Source organism: Nerophis lumbriciformis, linkage group LG03 (genome assembly GCF_033978685.3).
Source record: "Nerophis lumbriciformis linkage group LG03, RoL_Nlum_v2.1, whole genome shotgun sequence".
Classification (NCBI taxonomy): Eukaryota; Metazoa; Chordata; class Actinopteri; order Syngnathiformes; family Syngnathidae; genus Nerophis; species Nerophis lumbriciformis.
In genome coordinates this window covers 47167501-47194753 of record NC_084550.2, presented here as the reverse complement: position 1 = coordinate 47194753, position 27253 = coordinate 47167501, and the positions used below count along the sequence as shown (strand labels likewise).

General features: G+C 38.7%; 1 protein-coding gene across 2 annotated transcripts in view; it reads right to left on the bottom strand.

Moving 5' to 3' along the window:
• Nucleotides 1–132: 132 nt before the first annotated feature.
• Nucleotides 133–27253, bottom strand: part of phf2 (PHD finger protein 2) — a 101015-nt gene continuing 73894 nt past the window's right edge. For both annotated transcript variants that reach the window (XM_061938042.2, XM_061938037.2), the window contains 8 exons: nt 27165–27253; nt 26807–26874; nt 16923–17089; nt 10592–10908; nt 8587–8682; nt 8398–8507; nt 8023–8326; nt 133–3929 (listed from right to left, as the gene is read on the bottom strand). The exon at nt 27165–27253 is cut by the window's right edge and continues 90 nt beyond it. In XM_061938042.2, coding sequence (XP_061794026.1) covers nt 3841–3929; nt 8023–8326; nt 8398–8507; nt 8587–8682; nt 10592–10908; nt 16923–17089; nt 26807–26874; nt 27165–27253 — 1240 coding nt within the window. In that variant the 3' untranslated portion in view covers nt 133–3840. The remainder of the gene's footprint in view (nt 3930–8022; nt 8327–8397; nt 8508–8586; nt 8683–10591; nt 10909–16922; nt 17090–26806; nt 26875–27164) is intronic.

The following is a 27253-nucleotide window of genomic DNA, read 5'->3' as shown; positions in this document are numbered from 1 at the left end:
TTTATTTACCATTTACACAACGTGCCAACTTCACTGGTTTTGGGTTTTGTATGTTGACCTATTCTGACTACTATTGATGCAAGGCATGATTGTGGTAGTTTGTGCGTGGTAGAGGAACACATCATCACAAGGAAGGTTATCCACGGTAACTGTATTGCAAATGTAAACAAAGCGGACAAGCATATCATTCAACGACAATATGTTTGTTCCTCTGAATGAAACATCTTTAAAAAAGCCAGACATGATCTCCAAAAAAATCGTCTAAATACAGAAAAATATATATTCAGGTTGAAAAGGATTTGTAAATACTACTACTGTAAATAACAGTAAGGGAAGACGGCTACAACAGATGGCATTGGCTGCCCCGTCACGGCCAATGTTTCATAGATGGAACGTCAAAGTAAAGGACGATATTCAAATGTGACATGATCAACTGTGCTGACAGTAACAAAACCCCACGTTTTGAAGTATTGCAACGTAATAACGTGGCGTCGGTAGCGAGACAGGGCGGAAGAAAGAAACATACGCTTGTGGTGTCAGGACAACTTCAAAAAGGGGATTCCACCAGCTGATGAAACGTTAAAAAAAAAACAAATACTCTTCAATCGTTAAGTATAAAAAGCTACAAACATTAATAAATTACATCACTGACACGGAAACACTTCACAAGGTGCTAATAAAGTCATTCTCAAATCCTCCTGGACACTACAAGTTGAACAAGAGGCTGGTCATAGAAACTTTAAGACCTTTTGGTAATATAGGTTCTTCTCAAAGCTCCATCTCTTGTTCAAACACAAAGCATGTAAGGCCATAAAACAACTTAAAATTAAGCTTTTTTTTTCTCTTGTTTTCCAGGCAACACCAGGAATCCCAAAACACACACACATACACTCACACTTACAGTGTTCCTTTGTTCCGCATTTAATTATGTTACAGCTTTATTCCAAAATAGGGGAAATTTATTTCTTGCCCTTTCAATTCAGAATATTGGTTTTTGCAAATCAAAGTCTAATCAAAACTACTTTTTCAACTTCATTGCAAATGCTGTAAATATTTATGTGATATGTTCCTTTTTTTTACTCAACACTATATTAGCAAAAATTACCCAAAAAAAGGTGTTTTTATGTTATGTGCGTAGTTTTAAGGCCAAAAAAATTATACATTTTGGAACACGGCTGTGATGTAACAGAAAATGGGGGTGAAGCGCTGATAATACTTTCTGGATGCTCTCCAAGTATATATATATATATATATATATATATATATATATATATATATATATATATATATATATATAACCATAAAGTCTGGGCACATAGGTAAAAATAGTGTACATTATGCAATTATTAATGCTGAATGTTGTTTTTATATATTATATAAATCAACAATTTTATTCATCAATTTAATAAATAAGTTATTATTAAATGTATGTTTTAGCTTAACATGTATTGATTTACATTAGTATTTATTATGTGTTTATTATTAGTTGGTTAATTAATTATATAATGTGTGTACAATATTTACTGTATATATATGTCCAGACCTTAGGGATAACCTCTATATATCTGTGTGTGTGTGTATATATATATATATATATATATATATATATATATATATATATATATATATATATATATATATATATATATATATGTGTATATGTAAATCATGTATCATGTATATATGTATATGTAAATCAAGATATATATATATTTACATACACATTGTATATACACACACATACTGCATATACTCTGTGTGTGTACAGTATATATAATTATTCACACACACAAAAATAGTAATACATACATACATATATATATATATATATATATATACACACACACACACACACACACACACACACACACACACACACACACACACACACACACACAAAAACGGTTCTATATATACACACATATAAACATACATACACACGAACATACATACATATATATACACACATACAGTATACAGTATATGTATATATATCAGGGATGTCCGATAATGGCTTTCTGCCAATATCCAATATTCCGATATTGTCCAACTCTTTAATTACCGATAGTGATATCAACCGATACCGATATCAACCGATATATACAGTCGTGGAATTAACACATTATTATGCCTAATTTGGGGCGGTATAGCTCGGTTGGTAGAGTGGCCGTGTCAGCAACTTGAGGGTTGCAGGTTCAATCCCCGCTTCCGCCATCATAGTCACTGCCGTTGTGTCCTTGGGCAAGACACTTTACCCACCTGCTCCCAGTGCCACCCACACCGGTTTAAATGTAACTTAGATATTGGGTTTCACTATGTAAAGCGCTTTGAGTCACTAGAGAAAAGCGCTATATAAATATAATTCACTAATTCACAAATTCACTAATTTGGACAATCAGGTATAGTGAAGATAAGGTACTTTTAAAAATAGAATAAAAAAAATAAAATAAGATAAATAAATTCAAAACATTTTCTTGAATAAAAAAGAAAGTAAAACAATATAAAAACAGTTGCATAGAAACTAGTAATTAATGAAAATTAGTAAAATTAACTGTTAAAGGTTAGTACTATTAGTTGACCAGCACTACGCACAATCATGTGTGCTTACGGACTGTATCCCTTGCAGACTGTATTGATATATATTAATATATAATGTAGGAACCAGAATATTAATAACAGAAAGAAAACCTTTAGTGTGAATGAGCGTGAATGAGTGTAAATGGGGGAGGGAGTTTTTTTGGGTTGGTGCACTAATTGTAAGTGTATCTTGTGTTTTTTATGTTGATTTAATAAAAAAATAAAAAAAAATAAAAAACCGATACCGATAATAAAAAAACGATACCGATAATATCCGATATTATATTTTAACGCATTTATCGGCCGATAATATCGGCAGGCCGATATTATCGGACATCTCTAATATATATATATATATATATATACACACACAAACACAGTTATATATATATAGACACATATACATACATACACAAACACATTCATACATATATATATACACACGCACACAGACATACATATATATGTGTATAAAAATATATATACATATATATGAAAAGGTGAAAGAAAAGAATATAAAAATGCATGATTGAAAGGCTGTGGACAAGCTACATTCTCTATTGTGTAAAAAGTAGTAGAAATGCAGATGGCTTTAGGATTTGGCTGCTGCCTGTGAAAGCAAAAGAAGTAAAGAAAGTATCACCCACGTACTTGCAGGCGGGGATGAGGCCAATTTCAAAATCCTATGTCTTTCTTTTTCTGCCGCACAGCACTGTAATCAACAGTAGCTAGCGCCTTGATGACGTCAATACTCCTCTTTCACTTTGTGCTTTACAGTTTTCCTCACGTCTTCTCCCCATCCACACAGCGGAAAATAAATAAAGGTGGACCGTGATAGTGCTTTGCAAACTCAACTCCTAACACAAAAGGATGACTGGAAAAGTGTGTCCATACGCCAAGCTTATTCCACTTGTTGACGATCAGTCAGATCCTGGCAAAGATCCTCTGCACCTGGCACAATTGTTCCATAAAGCACACATGCAGGTGAGTATACATGCAAAGATACTTTGTGAACTCTTGGAATGACTGCTTCGTGTTTTAGCCTTTCCCTGACAAACGGATGTAGTACAATGAAACATGATCTATTAAAAATATTTATAGTAAGTTATGTACACTTTAATAGCTGAAAAAGTTCAAAGGGAGGCAAAAACCTATTTGCGTGATGTTGGTCTTGGAAATCGAAAAAAAAAAAAAGTATGCTCTCTGTTGTCTTGAATCCTGAAAAGAGGTCCAGGACTTGTCAGTCCAACAGTTCGCTTCATGCTACAGGAGGAGTTTTCCATTTCTATGTATCTTTAAGATCTTTCCAAGTCTCTGTTTTGCTGTGGCCATGCCTTTCTTTAGCCTCTTTGCTGTGAAAAGAACAAGACAAGGCATTAGACAATGTAGACCATTGTTTCTAGAACTCAGCTGTGACACTTAAAACAAGAAACAGACAGATGATACTGCTGCACAACAACTCATTCATCAATCACTCAAACCTTGCATTGGCTCTTCAGACTTTTCTTTTCTCTGCCAAAAAACACGTCCAGGCCACTTGATGACAAACACCTCCATTTTGCTGTCATGTGACCAGGTCACACTCTCCTTGGGGTCTTCTGTGACTCTTCAGGTGTTGGTTTTTTAAACTTCACAATGTGTCTTCTTGAGCAGTGCAACATGTTGCTGATTTGCTCCCAATAAGCAGATGCTTCCTTGGAATTTCGGGCTGCTCCCTCAACTTTTCCGCAGTTTTACCCCACCAGCTGAAATCTTGCATGGTCATTGTTATCTTCCACTACAGTATTTTCCGGACTATAAGGCGCACTTAAAATCCTTTTTTCCCCTCAAAACTCGACAGTTTGCCTTATAACCCGGTGCGCCTAATGTACGGAGGTTTTGCTTACCGACCTCGAAGCAATTTTATTTGGTAAATGGTGAAATGATAAGTGTGACCAGTAGATGGCAGTCAAACATAAGAGATATGTGTAGACTGCAATATGATGGCAATCACACATCATATTGCAGTGCGTGTAGTGGTACGCTGAGGAGTGCAGATGCCGTTGGCTGCTGCCATAATGCAAAAGGAGGCGGTAATAGGGATGATGTTTGATAAGAAATTATCGAGTTCGAGCCTATCATCGAATCCTCTTATCGACCCGATTCCTTATCGATTCTCTTATCGAGTCCAGATAGGTTGTTGTAAATGGAAAAAAACACAATATTTGGTTTAACAAATCACTTCACATTCTCTACTGCTCGCTACTATAGTATTACCATATCTGAGTTAATGTGCAGAAATGTGGGGAAATAACTACAAATGTGCGCTACATTCGTTAACCGTGTTACAAAAAATTAATTAGACTGATACATAATGTTGGATATAGAGAACATACAAATACTTTATTTATTGAATCAAAAATATTAAAGTTCGATGATTTGGTAAAATTGCAAACAGCTAAAATGATGTGGAATTAAATGATGGAATGGATTAAGTAAAGAAGTTAAATATTGTACTGATATGATCCAGTTTAAGAAGTTGTTCAAATGAATAGTGCTTACAAAGTACAAAGAAGAAGAATTATGAGAAATACTTTCAACCTTATTGAAAATAAGATATTCTTCATCTCAGTATATTAATAATGACTGAATTAATTAATTACATATTACAAAACTCTTGTATATATTAATTCACAGATATTTTATTATAAAAAGGTCAGTAAATGATGTATATATTTGTATGAAGTGGGAAAGGGGTAGGATTAAATAAGCTTTACTTCTTCCTACTCCTGTAAAGTGAAATGATATGAAACTGTGATGTATTATGATGTGGTCGGATCATGTTTTGTTTAGTTATGTTCTGTTAGTTTTGGACTTCCTTAGTTGTTTTGTGCACTTCGGGGGTTTGTTTTAGTCACCATGGTTACTTATGATTTTCACCTGCCCTGTACGCGCACCTGTTGCTCATTACTCTCTATTACATTTCTCTATTACATTATCTCATTACACTCTATTTAAGCCTGCCTTTTCCGGTCACTCCTCGTGGCTTCATTGTTTGCAATTGCAACAGTTGCGTTGGCATTCTGGTTTTCGAGCTTATGATTCCTGTGCTAAAGTTACCTTAGCTTCTAGTATTCCTGTGCTCAGTAAGTTTTTGCTTTAGCTTCTCGTGCGAACGGCACGCTTTCCTTTTGTTTCGTTCCTGTCTGTTGTAATGTGTATGATTTATGAGAAATAAATCATCTCCTACCTGCACGCTTTCGTCCGGAGCCGTCAGTTTTGCGTCCCGGGAACTAACCGCAGCACGCTGCACCCCACCGTGACAAATAACTGAGCTACGTGACGTCATTTCTTGTGATGTCACACGGGGCATTTCTTGTCGGGACGGGAGTCGAATAAAGAACCAACTCTTTTTCTTTACTATAGTGGTCTCGATAACGGGTACCGGTTCTCAAAAAGGGATTCGAGTCCGAGGACTCGGTTCTTTTCTTATCGAACAACCGGGAAAACCGGTTTCGAGCATCATCCCTACGCGGTAATCTCCCGTCTTGTTGTTGCTACCTGTCACACACTCAATACTGGAGCTCTGAACCTCCGACACACTGAAGAGAACACAGAAACCATCCAATCTTTACGGATGCCTCTTGGCCAAGCAGAACATCTTCAGTACAAAAAGTCAGTACCGTATTTTAAGGACTATAAGACGCACTTAAAATCCTTTTTTTCCTCAAAACTCGACAGTGCTCCTTATAACCCTGTGCGCCTGTTGTACAGAATCATTCTGGTTGTGCTTACCGACCTTGAAGCAATTTTATTTGGTACATGGTGTACTGATAAGTGTGACCAGTAGATGGCAGTCAAACATAAGAGATATGTGTAGACTGCAATATGACTCAAGTAAACAACACCAACAATTTATATGTTCCATTGAAAATATAGAACATTACACACGGCGCTCAAAAATCTATCAAAATGTTTTAGTATGACTTTGGTAAGCTATGAAGCCGCACCGCTTGATGTGCTTCAACATAGGAGTATTATTATGGTGTGTGTATAAGGTAAGACATTATCTGGCGTTTTGTTTCGCAATAATATGCAAAAGCAACTTTTCTTACCTTTTGGTACCTGCTGATCTGGGATCTGCATAAGCCCTGAAAATGTGCGCGCCTACGCCTTTGTAGTCGATAAGCTTCTTCCTTTTTCTCTATCTTCTTGTTATGGGACATTCATCCTCCGCTGTTGCCATTTCTAATATAAAGTAGTGTAAAGTTCTTACTTATGTCAGTAATCTCGACATGAAAGCGCTAAAACATACCGGTGTAGTGAGTTTACATTATTCACCCAACGTCTTCCACTCCCGTCCTTGCACGCTACACCGCTACAACAAAGATGACGGGGAGAAGACGCTGTCGAAGGTGAGTCACGTAAATAAGAACGTCCACAAAACGGCGCATCCTGAAGCGACTGTCAGAAAGCGGCTTGAAGATGATCTGTAAAACATCATCTATGCAACATTTTGACCAAAGAACCACCATTACATGTTATGTAGACCACAAGGAAGTCTTTTACATTTAGAAGAAAAAAAAAGACTCCTTTAACGCGCCCTATAGTCTGGTGCGCCTTATATATGAAAATAAACCATTCATCGACAGTGCGCCTTATAATCCGGTGAGCCCTATGGTCCAGAAAATACGGTACTTACATTTATCAATTATTGCACCAATAGTGCTCACTTTCTCACCAAGCTTTTTGTTGATGCTCTTGTAGTTCATTCCAGTCTTATTTAAGTCTACAATCATGACCCTGAGTACAGTTATTTAATCTTGCCCATGGTGGTGTCAAGGTTTGAATGAACAGTGCTTGTGTGGCAGGTGTATTTTAAACACAAAGGGTCTGAACTACTAAAGCAATGATTCTGAAACTGTGGTAGTACGTGGGATCCATCTAGTGGTAAGCCAAAGAATCACTTGATTAAAGTACAGTGTATTATTTTCCTATACTCAAACAAAAGGTTACTGTTGAAACTGTGTGCAACGTTCCCTCTAAGGTGCAATTGCGCACTGCTGACGCGTCCTCTGCGCACAGCAAATCTATGCCGCGCACAAAATATAATCCAATCTGAACTGTAAACAGAATAAACAACTATCTGTCATTTTTCCAATGAACTGGACTCCCACTTTATCTACTAATTTAACAATAAGCAATATATAAATATTATTTTTAACAATTCAATAACTGTACCCACTCGACATCTATTGCAGCCGGTCACCCTAGAAGGGGGGTCCCTACATCTGCGATCTCTTCTCAAGGTTTTATTTTTTTTTACGCTAGTTGTGAGTATGCTAACGTGTTTTTCCTTGCTTGGATGTGGGTTTCGATCCAAGAATGTCATTGTGAGTTTGTAAACCCCTTTTGAGACACTGGTGATTTAGGGCTATATAAATACAATTTGATTGGTTGACTCACCTTTGGCGTCTGCAGAAGTTCCACGCTCGCCCTTTGCCATCGTGTTGCTGTTGGTGCTTGTGGTGTTGCTGTTTGGAGAAGACATGGACGGTCGCCTTTGGCTTAGGAAAACCCCTGGTGCCATTGGCTGCGACCCCACTGGGGACTTGACTGCTCCAGTGTTGAACTCGTGATCTGTGAGGCTGCCATCGTGCGAGTCCGCATTGTGGTCTGGCGAGCTACTATCCTGAGACATCCTTAGCGGTTCCTCTATCATTATCTTCCTTTTGGTCATTTTTTTCTTCTTCGTCTTTTGTTGCTCCTCCTATTGACACATTGCTTTACTAATTGCATGACTTAGTAAGCAGAATTCCAAACGCATAAGAATTATCATACCTGATGAGATAGCTTTGCTGCAGCAGCAGCCAGGCCTGTTTCTATGGAGGCTACTCGGGCTCCGTCTCTTGCAGGCCTTTCCTGTCGAGGAACCGAGGGTCCTACACGAGCTGCGGAGAAGTTGATAAAAATACTTTAACTACAAAACTAACAGAACCAGAGTGTAATGTTTATCAGGACTTTAATGACCTGTTGGGCTGTATGGAATGTCATCGCTGCTTTTCCGTTTTTTCGATCTGGATTTGAAAACTGGATTATCTTCCTCAGACTCCAGTGATGGATACACTGTGATAAAGAAAAATGTGTTAGATACTTTGGAATCACAATAAGCTACAAGGGTTCATGTCTAGCAGAAGTCAACATGACCGTAAATTCATTCTTCCATCAATATATAGCTGTGTTGTACAAGGTCAACTGTATATACTAAGTATGATCATGGCATGCAGTAAGAAACAAACATACATGTATTTATCACACTTGATAACATTGGCAGCATCTCACCAACAGGCCGCCTCACAAAATAACAAGACTGCCCTTTGTCACAAATCTGTTCATTATTTTTACAGACACCAATTTCTAGGTGCAGGCAAGGCTTCAGAGTCTTGTTTACTATTTGTGGCAGGGAAGGCTGGAGCGGTAGATCAACAGACATATCGGTGCAGCGTCTGCAGTGATATAGTCGCTGTACCGTAACGTCATGGTGAAGAGATAGCTGAGCCAGAAGGCAAAGCCCTCAATTTAACGGTCCATCTAAGTTCCTACCCTCAACTATGGTCCTGAGCTTTGGGCAGCAGTGACCAAAAGACCAAGAATGCTGATGCCATCAATCGAGAGGAGTTTTTCTACAAAGTGGCTAGACTCATGTTCTTTTGCTTATCCGGGTTCGGGTTGTGGGGGAAGCAGTGTTAGTAGGGAAGCCCAGAGTTTCTGGTGTCTAGTCACCTCCTCCAATTCTACTGAGGGGATATTGAGGCATTGTAGCCAACTGTGAGACAACTGCCTCCAGCGTGTTCTACGTCTACCCTGAGGCCTTCTCCCAAATGGGCACACCAGGAACACCTTACCAGCAAGGTCTCAGAGAGGTCTGCAAATTCCAAATACAGTGCGAAGGAAACTAGTTTCAGCCACTTGTATCCATGATATTGGTCTTTCGATCTCTATCCTAACCTTGTGAACATCTGTGAGGGTAGAACGTGGATAAGAATTGGGCAAAATATGGCCATTAAGCCTCTTTATCTGTCCGGCCGGATGTTTTCGAACATATTTTTCGAACCTTTAACATCAAATCTGTAGTTGATAATAGAAGCAAGAGAGTATGTGCTTTCTAGTGATTAAGAGGTCATTATGGTAACCATAGGGACAGAGTCACTGCAGCTCCAAAAAAATACAAGGTAATGATACCAAACAGAGTGGCTGGAGGTCTGTTAACAAAGCAGGGAGAAAGCGCTAGCGTATGTGACATAAAGAGACACATAAGCAAGGTTACAATGCACGGAGAGTACCAACCAAGACCAGCATCCTGAGGCTGAAGACAAAGTGAAAACAAGGGAGCAGAGGGCTAGTGAGCATCACAGGCACTATTCAGGTAGAAACAAAAGACCTTCAGGAATACACCAAGAAGATGGCTCCCAGGTACGAACTGATAAGGGAAGACCTCAGGCAACTAAAGCACAGTCAGGAGGATGAGGAGCCAGATGGGTTGTCATGGAAAAACTTGGAATGTACCACCGACAAATTGAAGAAGAGGCTGACATCGGAAAACAAGTGCCTGGGAAAGGATGCACTGAAAGACAGCACAGAGGCACTCATCAATGCAACACAAGAACAGACCCGAAACACAAAATCAATAGAGGCCAGGGTCTAACACACCAGACAGAACCCCAGGTGTGGGCTGTGCAAAGAAACCCATAAGACAGTGCAGCACATTAAAGCAGGGTGTAAGATGCTGCCAGGCAAGGCATACATGGAGCGGGATAATCAGGTAGCGGTCTCAGTCTAAGGGGAAATACCAAAGTTCTATACCATTCCAAATAACCCCTAAAGCATCTTAGTTACCCTGACTAATTTGGGACAGCTGTTTTAATCCACTCAACAGGTTAAAAAAACAGGAGCTCTCTGCATTAGGTTTGTGAAAATCCATCCACATCAGCACCACTGACTAGCAATTAATATATGAATTTAAAAAGGTTCTTACCATAATCTGAGTCTTTAAAGCATGCATCCATGTGATCCTGGTCATCATCATAATCAAGACTCTCAATACTGCTGCTTCTCTGCGGTTTCTTAAAGAGGCGTTTTGTCGGTTGCTTGCTGTTACTGCTACCAGCTGTGCTGATGCCTCCGCTGGTCTTCTTGCTGGTCTGCAAGCTGTGCAAGATGTTCTTTGACTGACTATTGTTTCTGGACTGATTGTTGCTCCATGGCTGCTGCAAGCTGTCTGACGATGATAGGTTGGCCATGGACAGCATGCCCTGGATGGCCTCCTGTGTGCTGGGGGATGCAGGTGGCTGACTGGAAGTGTGTGAATAAGAAATAAACAACAACATTGCCATTAAATATCAGTCATAACTGGTCTGACCAAGTTGAGTGGTGGTGGCAACTATTTCAGAATGAGTTTGCATTTCAAACCCTACAGTATTTTTAAAACTTCAGTATATTATTATTATTATTATTATTACATTATATTATACTCCAACATGTGCCAAACTACTTTTAACATGTTCTAATTCATGATGTAGATTTTGCCATCTAGTTCCAAATTGGTTCAATTGTCACTGAGGAGTTTGTCCAGAATGTTTGGAAAACATCTTAAAGTGGCTACTTTGTAGCTAAATGGTCAATGTTGTTCCTGTTTTAGGGCATGGCGTCTTGGAGGTCTGTTTCAAGTGTATTTATTAAAAAAACATTTCTGGAAATGTGTTGGTTTTAACTATAGAGATAATTTTCAACTGAGTTCCCTGGACAATTTATACAATATTATATTATTACTACGGTCAGTGTTGCTAAACCATAAAACCAGTCCCACCCCCCCAACATGTGCAAAACTATTTTTAACATGTTCTAATTCATGATGTAGATTTTGCCATCTAGTTCCAATTTGGTTCAATTGGCACTGAGGAGTTTGTACTGAATGTTTGGTAAATATCTTAAAATTGCTACTTTGTAGCTAAATGGTCAATGTTGTTCCTGTTTTGGGGCATGGCTTCTTTGAAGTCTGTTTCAAGTGTATTAACTAAAAAAAACATTTCTGGAAATGTGCTAGTTTTAGCTATAGAGATCATTTTCAACTGAGGTCCCTGGACAAGGTATACAATGTCAGCATCAAATAAAACAACATTCTGCAATTAGAGCATTAAAGTTTGTACATAAAATTAAGATAAAAAAATTAGATCAATGAATCCTCAGTTCCTACATAATGGAGAAGGTGGTGGCAACAGTGTCTATTAAAAAGACTGCACCAACAATGTTCCATAACTTTGTTCCTCATTTAGACGCGGCCACCGCAACGTCGCCATCATTAACATGATCAGGAAAATAATTATTTAGAGTGGTCATTCGCCGCACCAATATTTTACATGTCACACTTACATGAGCGTATAGAAAAGCTCCAGGCCCAGCTTCTCGTTAAGAGCATAAATAAAACCAGAACTAAATAAATTATTCCATACTAATCTTGTTGCTTTCTGAGATGAATTTCAGATGAACTAATTCTAGACAACAGAATCTCAGACGTAGGTAATCAACCACAAATAAGATCATAATCCAAAGAGGTTCATTAAGTCTTTAAAAAATTATGCATAAAATTATGTTTTGGAAGCCAAATTAGATTAAGGACGTGCTTTTGTGCAAAGGTTAAGGCTGTACTGAAAACCTAGGATGGATTTTTTTAATACACACTTATCAGTGTGTATGTGTGTGGAATTGGAGTTTGACTCTTAATCTACAATGAAAAAAAAAAAGAAATAGTTTAAAAAACAATGTAAGCTACAAAAATGTTTCAAAGTTTCCCATAATTGAAGACAAACATGATTTAACTACAGAAACCAAAATAGAAAATGCATAGACTAAAATTTGGAATCAGTACAATTTAAATGGCAGAGTGGTTAACTCAGCTTCCACCAACCCAGCCAATTATTCCAGGATGATCTTATATTTATATTCTGATTAAAAGCATCAAGGTGTTTGCTTTGCAGACCTATTGCAGTATTTTACGAACTGTTGATTCACTCACACCACATACATTCATTATTTCACCATTAAATGTTACACTTGCCAAAAAAGCTGAAGGTGATAAGTATTTGTAAGGAAAGAAGTATAGGGGTTCCATACACTGAATTACATGAAAGCTTTGTGTCAGGAACTCGCATGGCTGCAGTATTTGTGACCCCAAAATGCAGGAACCAGGAGGACGACGTGCAGGTAAGATGATTTTAATTCATAAACAAAGAGAAAGTAGTCTCGCATGTAACAGTTCACAACATAAAGTCAATCCTCGAGCACTGAGGAACGCGCGAGGCTGGCATAAATGGAAGCCTGCTGATTGGCACCAGGTGTGGACCGGCTGCCAATAAACAGCAAAAGAGGGGGAAACAGCGCTCAGCGGGACAAGCAGGAAATAGAACCAAAATAAGAGCACTGAAAGGAAGTAAACACGACACAAGGAAGGACAAACAGAAAATAAGTGAAAGATCGTCACACTTTGTCTGCAGCAAACGAATCATTTGGTTGCATTGTCTCTGGACGTATGGAAACAGTCACAAAAATCAGCACTGTTGGCGTTAACGCACTTTTTGCGTCTTTTTACGCATTGAAATCAGAAAGGATGCGCATTTTCGGAAGTGCGCGCATCCCCAAGACGCGGATTTTTATTTTTTATTTTTACCGACTCTAGCGTGTTATTGTTTTCGTCCGGCAGCGGAAAAGTTTAGATCCATGAAGGAAAGAAGAAAGTGAATGAATGTTTATAACTCAATAAATTTACATATGCATAAACATTTGTTTTCTTTTGTATAATTTTTTTTAATGAATTAAATAACGTTTATGACAACCTTTTTCCAAAACACAATATAGAATGTGAGATATAACAGGATAATGCAAACATTTATCATTTGTTTTCAACAAGGTTACAAAAAAGTGGGACCTCAAAAATCTACTGTGGGACCCCATTTTTATGACTTGATGGGGTCCCTGGGACCCCGTTTTGAAAATTCCTAGCGCCATCACATAATCAGTATCATCTAATTTATACTGACGATTACTTCTGTCTCTGAATAATCTTCTTTCTGGTCTTGGTGGTCTTTTAGAACCATTTAGGTAGTCAAATAAGTAATTCATATTTAAGGCACATTTATTAATACACAAGGCAGTTCAAAGCGCTTTACAGACGCATACAATTATGGAATCTAAAATCAAAAATATAAACGAAATCATTGAAATGATCACAAATTAATTGAATTAATAAGTTAAAGTTAAAGTAGCAATGATTTAAATGCAAAATGTTTGTCTGTCTATCTGTGTTGGCCCTACGATGAGGTGGCGAATTGTCCAGGGTGTACCCTGCCTTCCGCCCGAGTGCGGCTGGGATAGGCTCCAGCCCCCTTGTGACCCTGAGAGGCACAAGCGGTAGAAAATGAGAGGATAGTGCAGATAAAAAACATCCACAGCTAAAAAAAAAAAAAAGTGTTTTCAGCCTTATTCACCATGTACCATCATGCATACAGCATTTACTCTTAAATTAAACCTGCAAACGGACAGGTTTAACTTAAATCTTGCTTTAGAACAGAATTAGCGCTAGTCTCCCTTCAAGAAATGAGATTATTTAAATCAAGACGAGGACATGTCTGAGACTATTTTAATCCACGGCTGAAAAAGACATTACAGTAAATCCTGGATTAAAATGTGACTTAGTTTAGAACTAGGTTTTACTGTACTCCCTGTATGGGAAACCGGGCCTCGCAGCATAGTGTGAAAAGTGAGTGTGTGAAAAGTCCCCTTTTTGCGGAAAGGTACCTATCAGTGGACGAGGGGGTTTAGAACGTACAGTAACTGTACTGTGTATGTACGGTGTGCCATTACGTCCAAACAGCTGAATTCTACTTGGATTTGACCCAGTTTTTGAGGACATTCTTGGTGTGGGGTCTATCCGTGAAAACGAATGTCATGTTGTTTAGGGGTTGAATGTTTAAAAAAAAAAAAAAACCTTACCAAGCCAATGTTTAGGGCAGGGGTCGGTAACTCAAAAGGTTTAAAGAGCCAAATTGGACCAAAAATACAAAAAAAAATCTGTCTGGAGCCGCAAAAAAAGAAGAAGCCTTCTATAAGTGATATAATGAAATCAACACATAATGTAAGTGTATATATTAGCCTACTATCAAAATGACTATGTGTCACAGGCTGACACAACTCTTTGTCGACAGAAATGTTGAAATGTTAATATTTATTCTACACATTTTTACAACATTGGAAAACATTAGTAAAACTTCTCAGGGGGTGAGATAACTCCTGGAAATTACGAGCTTAGAACGACCAAAGGTATAGATGTGTGTGTCCAAGTTAAAGGAAACGGCATGAATCTAATGGATTTATAACAATCTATGCAAGCTGGGTAAGGTTTACTGTGGTCTGGAACAACATGGCACACAAACAACTATCTGAAATGCAGCCAATATTACATACAGATAAAATGTCATGAGACATGCAGATATATTAAATACACAGAAGGCATAGGAAATTAAATGATGCAAAACGTACAAAAAGCTAGCCTAAATAGCATGTTGGCATCGATTAGCTTGCAGTCATGCACTGACCAAATATGTCTGATTAGCACTCCACACAAGTCAATAATATCAGCAAAGTTCACCTTTGTGCATTCACACACAGCATAAAACGTTTGGTGGACAAAATGAGACAAAGAAGGAGTGGCATAAAACACGTCTTTCTGTGGCAGCGTCGGAGAAAGTTGTACATGTAAACAAACTACAGTGAGTTCAAGGACCGCCAAAATTAGCAGGACAAAACGGCGCTCGCCAAATGCTCTCATCAGAGAATCATGTTTAATATAAACAACTTTATTAGGAAAGAAAACTAAGAAAAGAAAAAAAAAAAGAAAAAGAATAAAGAAACACCAAGGGCAGGGTCAGTTTGGAAAGGCTAATGTGAAGAGGTGAGTTTTTAGGGTGGTTTTGAAGGTAGGGAGGGAGGGGGCATCTCTGATGTGCCTGGGGAGAGCGTTCCAGAGAGAGGGGGCATATTCATATTCATATTCGGTACTATACTACCTCTAAAAAGTACCGGTCCACCAGCCCCACACCTTGTCGTCTTCACGTCGTGACATTGCTGGTTTACGAGCAGAGGAGCATGTTCGGCAGCGCAAAATCACGGAGTACATACAAGCAGACACAGTGTGTAGACAGAAAAGGGACAACGGAAGCATTTTGGCCTAAAAATTAAAGATAAAGGTGAAGTTATAACACTGAAAAGCCATTAGGAAGAGGTGCTTTAAGACATTGCTATCTAGCTAGCAGCTAACGTCCAGCCACAGTTTGCAGTGTTTTAGTTACATCTAAATCACTAATCCTTGTCTCCATAAAGTAAGTTTCTTACAAATATTATTATCACTGCAGGACGAGGAATAGCTAAACATGCTTCACAACACACCGTAGCTCACCGGCGTCACAATGTAAACAAACGGCATCGGTGGATCTACACCTAACATCAACTGTAATGATACCAACTACAGGAGCGTATCTAGTCGATACTACTATAATTACATGGATATTTTTTAGCATCCCAAAATCTCCTTTCGTTTTAAAAAAAAATTTATATTATGTTTATAAACTCAGGAAATACGTCCCTGGACACATGAGGACTTTGAATATGACCAATGTATGATCCTGTACCTACTTGGTATCAGATTGATACCCAAATTTGTGGTATCATCCAAAACTAATGTAAAGTATCGAACAACAGAAGAATAAGTGATTATTACATTTTAACAGAAGTGTAGATAGAACATGTTAAAAGAGAAAGTAAGCAGATAAACAGTAAATGAACAAGTAGATTAATAATCAATTTTCTACAGCTTGTCCTTAATAATTTTGACAAAATAATAGAATGATAAATGACACAATATGTTACTGCATATGTCAGCAGCTAAATTAGGAGCCTTTGTTTGCTTACTTACTATTAAAAGAAAATGTGTCTTGTATGTTCACTATTTTATTTAAGGACAAACTTGCAATAAGAAACATATGTTTAATGTACTCTAAGATTTTTTGTTAAAATAAAGCCAATAATGCAATTTATGGTGGTCCCCTTTATTTAAAAAAGTAGCGAAAAGTATCGAAATACATTTTGGTACCGGTACCAAAATATTAATATCGGGACAACACTAGTGCAAAGATGTAAAAAAATATTGTTTTGTTTCTTTGCGTTATCTTGGGACATTTGTAGATAGAATCATTGCATCATGATGAGGGCATGAGTATAGCAACAGACAGATGTGAAAACAGGTGAGGTCAGTCTACCTGTTGGTGCTGTAGTCAATCCCGCCCACTTGCTTGCTGGCCTGCAGCAAGTCAAGAATACCAGCAGCGCTGCCACCTTTTTTTTTGGCCTTTGAGTTGCGACATTTCGTCTCAGGCTTGGCTTCTGTGTCTATATGCAGCGTTTCTTCGTCTGAAGAATCAGCACCCTGGTTGCAGACAAAGTGTACATGCATAGGTGTCAACAAAACCATTTATTGGCAATGAGGAACAAGCAGATCAAGAATTTTCATGCAAATCTTCGAATGGTCAAAAATGGTTTTATTCCCACTACTGCTTTCTTTTTTGTCTTTCCTTTCCAGATTCCCTTATTTCTGGAGCAGGGCGGAGAAACGAGGAACATCTGCAGCTGCTTTTCAATTAGTGTTGTTCTTCTTACCAAGCCAAGAACGGAAAGTGTTATTTTCCATCCTAGTTTGCCTGCAGTATCTTTTTATCACAGCTTAGTATTCCTAAAAAAATTATCACGATTATTTTTTTCACATCATTCGATTTTGATTAATATCACAATTTATTTTTCTATTAAAGGTGCATAAAACACACACACGAAACATGTTTAATGATTATTTCAGGAACAAAATATTTTGATCCACAAACTCAAAAATGATGTGAACAAAAAGTGTCTGCAGAGTTTTTCCACTACATTTTAGATACAAATGATTTATGATGAAAAACATTTACCGTATTTTTCGGAGTATAAGTCGCACCGGCCGAAAATGCACAATGAAGAAGGAAAAAACATATATACCGTATTTTTCGGACTATAAGTCGCAGTTTTTTTCATAGTTTGGCCGGGCTCCAGTGTGACTTATATATAAATAATGATAAATGGGTTGTACTTGTATAGCGCTTTTCTACCTTCAAGGTACTCAAAGCGCTTTGACACTACTTCCACATTTACCCATTCACACACACATTCACACACTGATGGAGGGAGCTGCCATGCAAGGCGCTAACCAGCACCCATCAGGAGCAAGGGTGAAGTGTCTTGCTCAGGACACAACGGACATGACGAGGTTGGTACTAGGTGGGGATTGAACCAGCGACCCTTGGGTTGCGCACGGCCACTCTCCCACTGCGCCACGCCGTCCCTATATGACTTATACTCCGAAAAATACGGTAAGTCGCACTGGAGTATAAGTCGCATTTTTTGGGGAAATTTATTTGATAAAACCCAACACCAAGAATAGACATTTGAAAGGCAATTTAAAATAAATTAAGCATAGTGAACAACAGGCTGAATAAGTGTACGTTACATGAGGCATAAATAACCAACTGAGAACGTGCCTGGTACGTTAACGTAACATATTATGGTAAGAGTCATTCAAATAACTATAACATATAGAACATGCTATACGTTTACCAAACAATCTGTCACTCCTAATCGCTAAATCCTATGAAATCTTATACGTCTAGTCTGAATGAGCTAAATAATATGATTTGATATTTTACGGTAATGTGTTAATAATTTCACACATAAGTCGCTCCTGAGTATAAGTCGCACCCCTCGGCCAAACTATGAAAAAAACTGCGACTTATAGTCCGAAAAATAGGGTAGATATAAAAATTTATTTTTTTCTGATTAAATCAATGGGTGTGTTTATTCTCCCAGTCGGGATCAATACAGTAGTTCAGTCACAAAGACATTCTGTGCCTTCCTGCGAAGCCACATCCAGGGCAGTATTACTGGTGAGCTCCAGCAGACAGCAAGACTAAAGTCTGACACTGAAGTTGCTGCTATGTGTCAATGTTGTGTTTCAACGTCTACGCTATTTTTAGCCATGGTTCTTTATTTTGTTCTTCTTGGGCTGCACTTTTAGCTGTGTAAGGGGGAAGCGGCACCATGCTGACTGAACAATAATTACGTCGTGACGAGCCTGACTTTCGCGGCGGTGGATAGAGACGGTTGCGCAAACACACAGACATAAAACACATTCACTAAAAGCCATGTTTGATCGAGGTAATATATGCTAACAGCTGAGCACCGTGATCGAATTCAAATTACAAACCCCGTTTCCATATGAGTTGGGAAATTGTGTTAGATGTAAATATAAACGGAATACAATGATTTGCAAATCATTTTCAACCCATATTCAATTGAATATGCTACAAAGACAACATATTTGATGTTCAAACTGATAAACATTTTTTTTTTTGCAAATAATCATTAACTTCAGAATTTGATGCCAGCAACACGTGACAAAGAAGTTGGGAAAGGTGGCAATAAATACTGATAAAGTTGAGGAATGCTCATCAAACACTTATTTGGAACATCCCACAGGTGAACAGGCAAATTGGGAACAGGTGGGTGCCATGATTGGGTATAAAAGTAGATTCCATGAAATGCTCAGTCATTCACAAACAAGGATGGGGCGAGGGTCACCACTTTGTCAATAAATGCGTGAGCAAATTGTTGAACAGTTTAAGAAAAACCTTTCTCAACCAGCTATTGCAAGGAATTTAGGGATTTCACCATCTACGGTCCGTAATATCATCAAAGGGTTCAAAGAATCTGCACGTAAGCAGCTAAGCTCGTGACCTTCGATCCCTCAGGCTGTACTGCATCAACAAGCGACATCAGTGTGTAAAGGATATCACCACATGGGCTCAGGAACACTTCAGAAACCCGCTGTCAGTAACTACAGTTGGTCGCTACATCTGTAAGTGCAAGTTAAAACTCTCCTATGCAAGGCGAAAACCGTTTATCAACAACACCCAGAAACGCCGTCGGCTTCGCTGGGCCTGAGCTCATCTAAGATGGACTGATACAAAGTGGAAAAGTGTTCTGTGGTCTGACGAGTCCACATCTCAAATTGCTTTTGGAAACTGTGGACGTCGTGTCCTCCGGACCAAAGAGGAAAAGAACCATCCGGATTGTTATAGGTGCAAAGTTGAAAAGCCAGCATCTGTGAAGGCGCCATTATTGCTGAAAGATACATACCGGTTTTGGAGCAACATATGTTGCACTCCAAGCAACGTTACCATGGACGCCCCTGCTTATTTCAGCAAGACAATGCCAAGCCACGTGTTACATCAATGTGGCTTCATAGTAAAAGAGTGCGAGTACTAGTTTGGCCTGCCTGTAGTCCAGACCTGTCCCCCATTGAAAATGTGTGGCTCATTATGAAGCCTAAAATACCACAAGGAAGACCCCCGGACTGTTGAACAACTTAAGCTGTACATCAAGCAAGAATGGGAAAGAATTCCACCTGAGAAGCTTAAAAAATGTGTCTCCTCAGTTCCTAAACGTTTACTGAGTGTTGTTAAAAGGAAAGGCCATGTAACACAGTGGTGAACATGCCCTTTCCCAACTACTTCAGCACGTGTTGCAGCCATGAAATTCTAAGTTAATTATTATTTGCAAAAAAAAATAAGGTTTATGAGTTTGAACATCAAATATGTTGTCTTTGTAGTGCATTAAACTGAATATGGGTTGAAAAGGATTTGCAAATCATTGTATTCCGTTAACACAATTTCCCAACTCATATGGAAACGGGGTTTGTAATCACAATCATCGATCACGATCACATAATCGCCCAGCCTTACTCCATTGTTTGCTGACTTGTGCCAACATTTACAGTGGAACCTCGATTTACGAATGCCTTTATTTAGACTTTGACTTTATTGATCCACAAGGGAAATTGTTCCACACAGTAGCTCAGTTACAAAGGATGGAAAGGGTAAGGATGGAAAGGATAATGGCACAAAAAGAGGGCAAAAACAAAAGGTATAAAGCAGACTAAAAATGTACCATAGTAGCAATTCAAAAGATATTTGTGACCTTTTTGGTTAACAAACTTTTACATCGCGCCAAATATGCCTCTGTGTGCAAACCATGTCTCGGCATACAAACAAACGCTTCATTCATTAATTTTGTATGCCATTTGAAGTCATTGGGGGTTGCTATTCTATTGACATCACCTCCTGTACACACCGGCACGGCCATTTTGGAGAGGCTAGTCCCCCTATGTCATACCCGAAGAGCTTCAACTGCAAGCAGCACTTCCGACGAGTTTATTTCCACATTTGTTGTACCTTGCGTCGGTCAGAGCTGTGTCAGCCTGTCTTAGAGATCACTTTGTCCAAACACTCACAGTCTCGCTGTACAGCTTAGGTTTGCTAGACAACCGCTTTGAGCTACTGTTTTAGCTTGTTAGCCTCGAGCTTGCGGCACCACCAGTTCAAGAATTTTATTACAGAAAAGGGCTGTGTTCCGCAGCAATTCTTTAATTGTAAAGAGACCGAAAAAGATGCCACAGCGGACCTTTGTGACAGCAAAAGAGAATGAAGGATCGCCTCACACTGCTAGTTTGTGCTAATGCTAGCGGTGGCTACGTGAAGCCACTGCTTGTTTTTCACTCCGAAACTCCCAGAGTGTTCAACAATGCCACAAATATTCGCAGACATAAGGTAAAATTATTTAATGTTTTGTAGCGCACCAACAAGACTTTTGTGTTGACATTTAAAGTTAAAGTACCAATGATTGTCACACACACACTAGGTCACTGGTTCTTAACCTGGGTTCTATCGAACCCTAGGGGTTTGGTGAGTCGGCCTCAGGGGTTCGACGGAGCCTCCGCTGCGGAGGTCAAGACACACCCGACTCATCGTGTAAATAAAAACTTCTCTCTATCAGCGTATTATGGATACCCCCAAACAATGTTCCCTCTAATTTTCCATATGCTTGAGCAAACGCAAAAACTCCTTGAGCATTCAGTGGAGCACATGTGAGCGACGTCAGACATGCACATGCACTGTGGCCACACCAGCAGCACACCTGTCCCAAACCTGACTAAATAACAAGTTAACTGTTTTATCGTTATAATCAAATGACAGCAGTCATTTCCATGAGATTATTTTCTAATATAAGTGTTTTGGCCCACTTACAATGACAATAACAAAAAATATTGTTTTTCATGAGCTGTGTACTAGGTGGGGGGGTCCTGCTTTGGAAATAATTTGTACCCCTTTTAGATATCGCATTTAGTTCCCACTAAAACATTTACATGTTGCACAATGAGATGTAAACATGGGATCATGTGTACATTCCTGTAACTTTATGTTTGTAAAATATATCTTTATTAGTATTTCTTTAATATAATAACATCATTTCATGATTAATATTTACAAATTAAGAAAATACATGTTATTTTTCACTAAAGAAGGGTTCGGTGAATGTGCATATGAAACTGGTGGGGTTCGGTTCCTCCAACAAGGTTAAGAACCACTGCACTAGGTGTAGCTAAATTATTCTCTGCATTTGACCCATCACCCTTGATCACCACCTGGGAGGTGAGGGGAGCAGTGGGCAGCAGCGGTGGCCGCGCCCGGGAATCATTTTTGGTGATTTAACCCCCAATTCCAACCCTTAATGCTGAGTGCCAAGCAGGGAGGTAACAGGTCCCATTTTTATAGTCTTTGGTATGACTCGGCTGGGGTTTGAACTCACAACCTACCGATCTCAGGGCGGACAAAGCTTGCTGTAATGCTATTGTGTTGTTTAGATTAAAAATAGATGTTGAGCTTTTACCCCCTTGTTATGTTGGTTTGATTTATTTAGTATATACAATTATTCAAATTTTCATAGATTCTTATGGGAAACTCTGCTTCACTATACAAACTTTTCATTTTACAAACCATGCTCAAGAACCAATTAAGTTCATAAATCAAGGTTCCACTGTATTTACGAGTTAGAATGCATAAAAAAAGAAAAACACATGTTTTCTTGTCTTACATAAGGACTGTAAACGATGGACAACATTTCAAAAAAGTGCAGTTCCCCTTTAAAATGAATCTTATGGGAAACTCTGCTTCACTATACAAACTTTTCGTTTTACAAACCATGCTGAAGAACCAATTAAGTTTGTAAATCAAGGTTCCACTGTATTTATGAGTTAGAATGCATAAAAAAAGAAAAACATATGTGTTCTTGTCTTACATAAGGATTGTGAACGATTGACAACATTTCAAAAAAGTGCAGTTCCCCTTCAAAATGAATCATCACAGCAACAAAGTACAAAGCAATGCTTTTTTTTCTAAGTGAATTCATCAATGTACTCGATGAATCATTGCAGCTCTAACTGGGACACAGCTGTGGTAAAGATTTGCTGGGCTTGGCAGCTCATCAGCCGATCACTTAAAAAAGGCAAATATACCACTAGTTTTGGAGGTATCCTTGCCTCCTCAGTTTTTAGTATTGTGGATTTGAGAATAAACTTGTTTGGAAGTTTCCCTGCCTGAAATGGTCACTCGGTTGAATGCATTTGGGTCCATCGTGACTCTACAGCTCAACCCCAATAACAGAATGAACCAAGCTACAAAAATGGTCATGGCTACTCTTAGACCCTATCTTTGACTCGAATTCAAACATTTGAAGAGTGTTTTTGAAATAATTTAAAATCCTGTAATCCCTCCAGGTTCAGTAAGAGTGAGTAGGTACGAATGGGCTAGTGTGAGTACACCCATTTATATACCTCAGCTATGTCTTTTAACTTTTAAAAATCCGCCGGACCTCAGTACAGGGGGCAGTGTGTTTGCATTTGTGTTGCTGTGGTAACTTCTACGAGGGGCTTGTATCAATAAACAAATGCTATTCATTCATCAGCTAAAAGCTCAACCACTCCTATTTTAGAAAAAAAAACAGAAGATCCTATTAACCACAAGCATTTTTAAATGGACACAAGTAGAAAACAAGCAAGCATTCATGAATAATGCTTGCTCATTACAGGCCTCACATTTTTACTTTTTAAGGTCAAGGCAAGTGTTGCCTTAAAGGAGGGCTCATATTTTAGGGAATGGGTGTCAAACTCTGGCCCGCGAGCCAAATTTGGCCCGCCGTGTAATTTCACTTGGCCCTTGAGGCGATATCAAATTAACACTAAAGCTGGCCCGCCGATTATATATTGCGGCGGTGCCGCGGTAACACCGTCGATCCCATCCATTTTCTACCGCTTATTCCCTTCAGGGTCGCGGGGGGCGCTGGAGCCTATCTCAGCTACAATCGGGCGGAAGGCGGGGTACACCCTGGACAAGTCGCCACCTCATCGCAGGGCCAACACAGATAGACAGACAACATTCACACTCACATTCACACACTAGGGCCACCGCATTCACCGCTAATTCTAATACTTCCCAACCCTCTCGGGAGTCTTCCAAACTTCAGCGCTCCTCCCGAAAATCGTCACGTCTGCTTTTCAGCCAGTCCAACGAGTGCTGGCCCAGTAATATAACGTGCGGTTTCTGCACGCACACACAATTGAATGCAACGCATACTTCATCAACAGCGATACAGATTACACTGAGGGTGGCCAAATAAAAAACTTTAACACTGTTAGAAATATACGCCACACTGTGAATCCACACCAAACAAGAATGACAAACACATTTCGGGAGAACATCCGCACCGTAACACAACATAAACACAACAGAACCAATACCCAGAACCCTTTGCAGCACTAACTCTTCTGGGACGCTACAAGGTGTGTTTGTGTGGGGGGGAGGTTTGGTGGTAGCGGGGGTGTATTTTGTAGCGTCCTGGAAGAGTTAGTGCTGCAAAGGATTCTGGGTATTTGTTCTGTTGTGTTTATGTTGTGTTACGGTGCGGATGTTCTCCCGAAATGTGTTTGTCATTCTTTTTTGGTGTGGATTCACAGTGTGGCGTATATTTCTAACAGTGTTAAAGTTTTTTATTTGGCTACCCTCAGTGTAACCCGTATCGCTGTTGATGAAGTATGCGTTGCATTTACTCGAGTTTGCGTATAGAAGCCGCACATATCTTGTGACTGGGTCTGAACGAAGTTAGAATGGATGAAAAGCGGACGTGACGATAGCTCGTAGAGTACGTTAAAGGCAGTGCATTTAAAGCACGCCCCCCAAGACTGCGGTCCGGGTGCACGAGATATAATGACTGATGAACAACTTTGTTCGATAATGAAGGTTGCCTCAGCTCAAAGCCTGATCCCGACATTAATGAACTAGCATCCGAGAAAAGATGGCAGGTATCTGGCTTGGGCACATCAGATTAGATCAGTGTGTTGCAAACTAAGCAGTTTAAAGTCCGGAATGGTTGTTTTATTCATTGTTATTTTATTTTCAAATTTATTAGCCTGTGGAAAAAGTTAATGTTGATATTTACCTCAGAAGTCTGCAAATAGAAAAGAGGCATTCAATTTTTATTTAAATTGTATTTGACATGCCATTGATATTTTTTAATTATTATTATTATTATTTGAAACTCGATTTTGCATGTCACTATAAAGTTATATAAGCCTTGCTTGTTCAATATTCAATGCAAAACTTGTTTGGGTCCCTATTAAAAGGTTAATTTGTTCAACCTTGGCCCGCGGCTTTGTTCAGTTTGAAATTTTGGCCCACTCTATTTGAGTTTGACACCCCTGTTTTAGGGAACCAAGGCAAGTTAGAAGGGCACCAAGGGAAACATTATTTTTCTTTCGAGGCAGGAGATATAATATATATATAAAAAAATAGATACAAAATAGTGTTTATGTATGAGATCTAGGGCTGCCAATTATGACCAAAGTAATAATTAAGATTATTGTTATCAATATTGAAACCACGATTACTGATTGTTAAGTAAAGCAGTGTTAAGGTGTGAACGTAATACCATCATGTCATTTGTAATGTCTAATAAAAAGACTATAGATAAACGTTATCTATAGTATATTTATAGACAAATATTTTTTTTTTTTAAATCTTTAATAACATCAACTTGTCAGCTTTTTGTCATTACATGATGCCTTTATATCTATTTTTACATTTTGATAGAGAAAGTTTTATTTTATTTTATTTTTTAAGTTATGTAGAAGTAGATGCTGTATCGGGACAGATCCATTAGGAGTTTGAGCAGAAATATGTCATATAGTAACTAACAACACACAATAAAACATTAACAAAATGATGTGTCACATGAATGATTTTTGAAGTAACACCTTAGTGACGTGAAAAAACCCACAATTAATGTAAAAAAAAACAAACCCTGGGGTTTACTTTTTGATATAAAAATAAAACACAAAGCCGTTTGGCTAATGAAGATGAAGTCTAATAAACAAGCTTTGTTGTTCTCCAACGCCTCCCTAGTGATTCAGTGCAACAGTTTGGCCAACAAAAAAAACCCTGGAGTGATACCTCTCACATCGAATACACAATCTTCACCGCCTGTGTTCAATTTGATGAGATGACTAAACATTTTAGCCAGTATTGATGTTATTTGAACACTGAAAAAGTTTGCAGTTAAATAAAGGATGAGTGCACATCTCAGTAAACAAAGTAAAGACTTTATAAACAAGTTGTGACAACGTTCACGACACATCGCCTGCTGCAAAACATCAAATAGTTTTCTCCTTCGCTGTATACTTTTAGTGTGGGGACAAGTGTCTCCAATATTGTCCACACCTGTCGCCATCTAAACACAGCAGAGCGCTCTTAAACACATGGCGGGAAGCGAGGGAAAATGACGTTAAAACAAGCGCTGGGCTCCGTTTACTCCGAGGGGAAATCTCTGCAGCAAAGTGATTATCAAGCCAAACACCGCTAGTGTGCATGTGCCTGACTTTGTCTTGCCGAAAATGCATTAATAAATACATTTTTTTTGGTAATTAACAAATTAAACGGTATTACTAACCGTCGGGAATTTTATCGCAAATTATCATTATACCGTTTATTGTTACATCCCTCATCCATTAACAAGTAAAAAGTCAAGGGCGGTCACGGCATGTTCTTGCCGCAAATGTTGGTCAATTTGTACGGCGAAAGACGAGGGAAGTTGTCGCAATTGCTGCGGTTAAATTCGAGCTCTGTCATTACATCCATGTGTACACGTTTTCAAATGATCACATTCATTTACATACCTTTGTCACCAAGGGCTGGAACTTTGGTTTTTTGGCTGGCTGAATTGGTTCTCGGATTTCTGACAAAACTGCAAAACAACATATTTGTAATCAAGAAAGAGATCAATATACTTTTTCATGGCATGTCGCTGATATTACCTAAAGCAGTCATTAGATCGGTTGTTTCTAATCCGTGGTTAAATTGCATCGTTACTGACGTGTCAAAACAATGAAAGACAAATATACAGAGGTGCCTTAAAATACTGTATATAAGTGACCCAAAATACTCATGTTGGGACACAACACGGTTCTTAGTAATTAAAAAGAAAGTGAAATATTCCAGTGACACTAAAAGGCGACCTGATACCACAATACTCACAGGAAAGATCTCTCTTTACGGCGTTCTTTTTCCGTCTGATGGGGAATTCGTCAATCTTCAGTTCTCCCTCATCTGAGACGTATTCATAC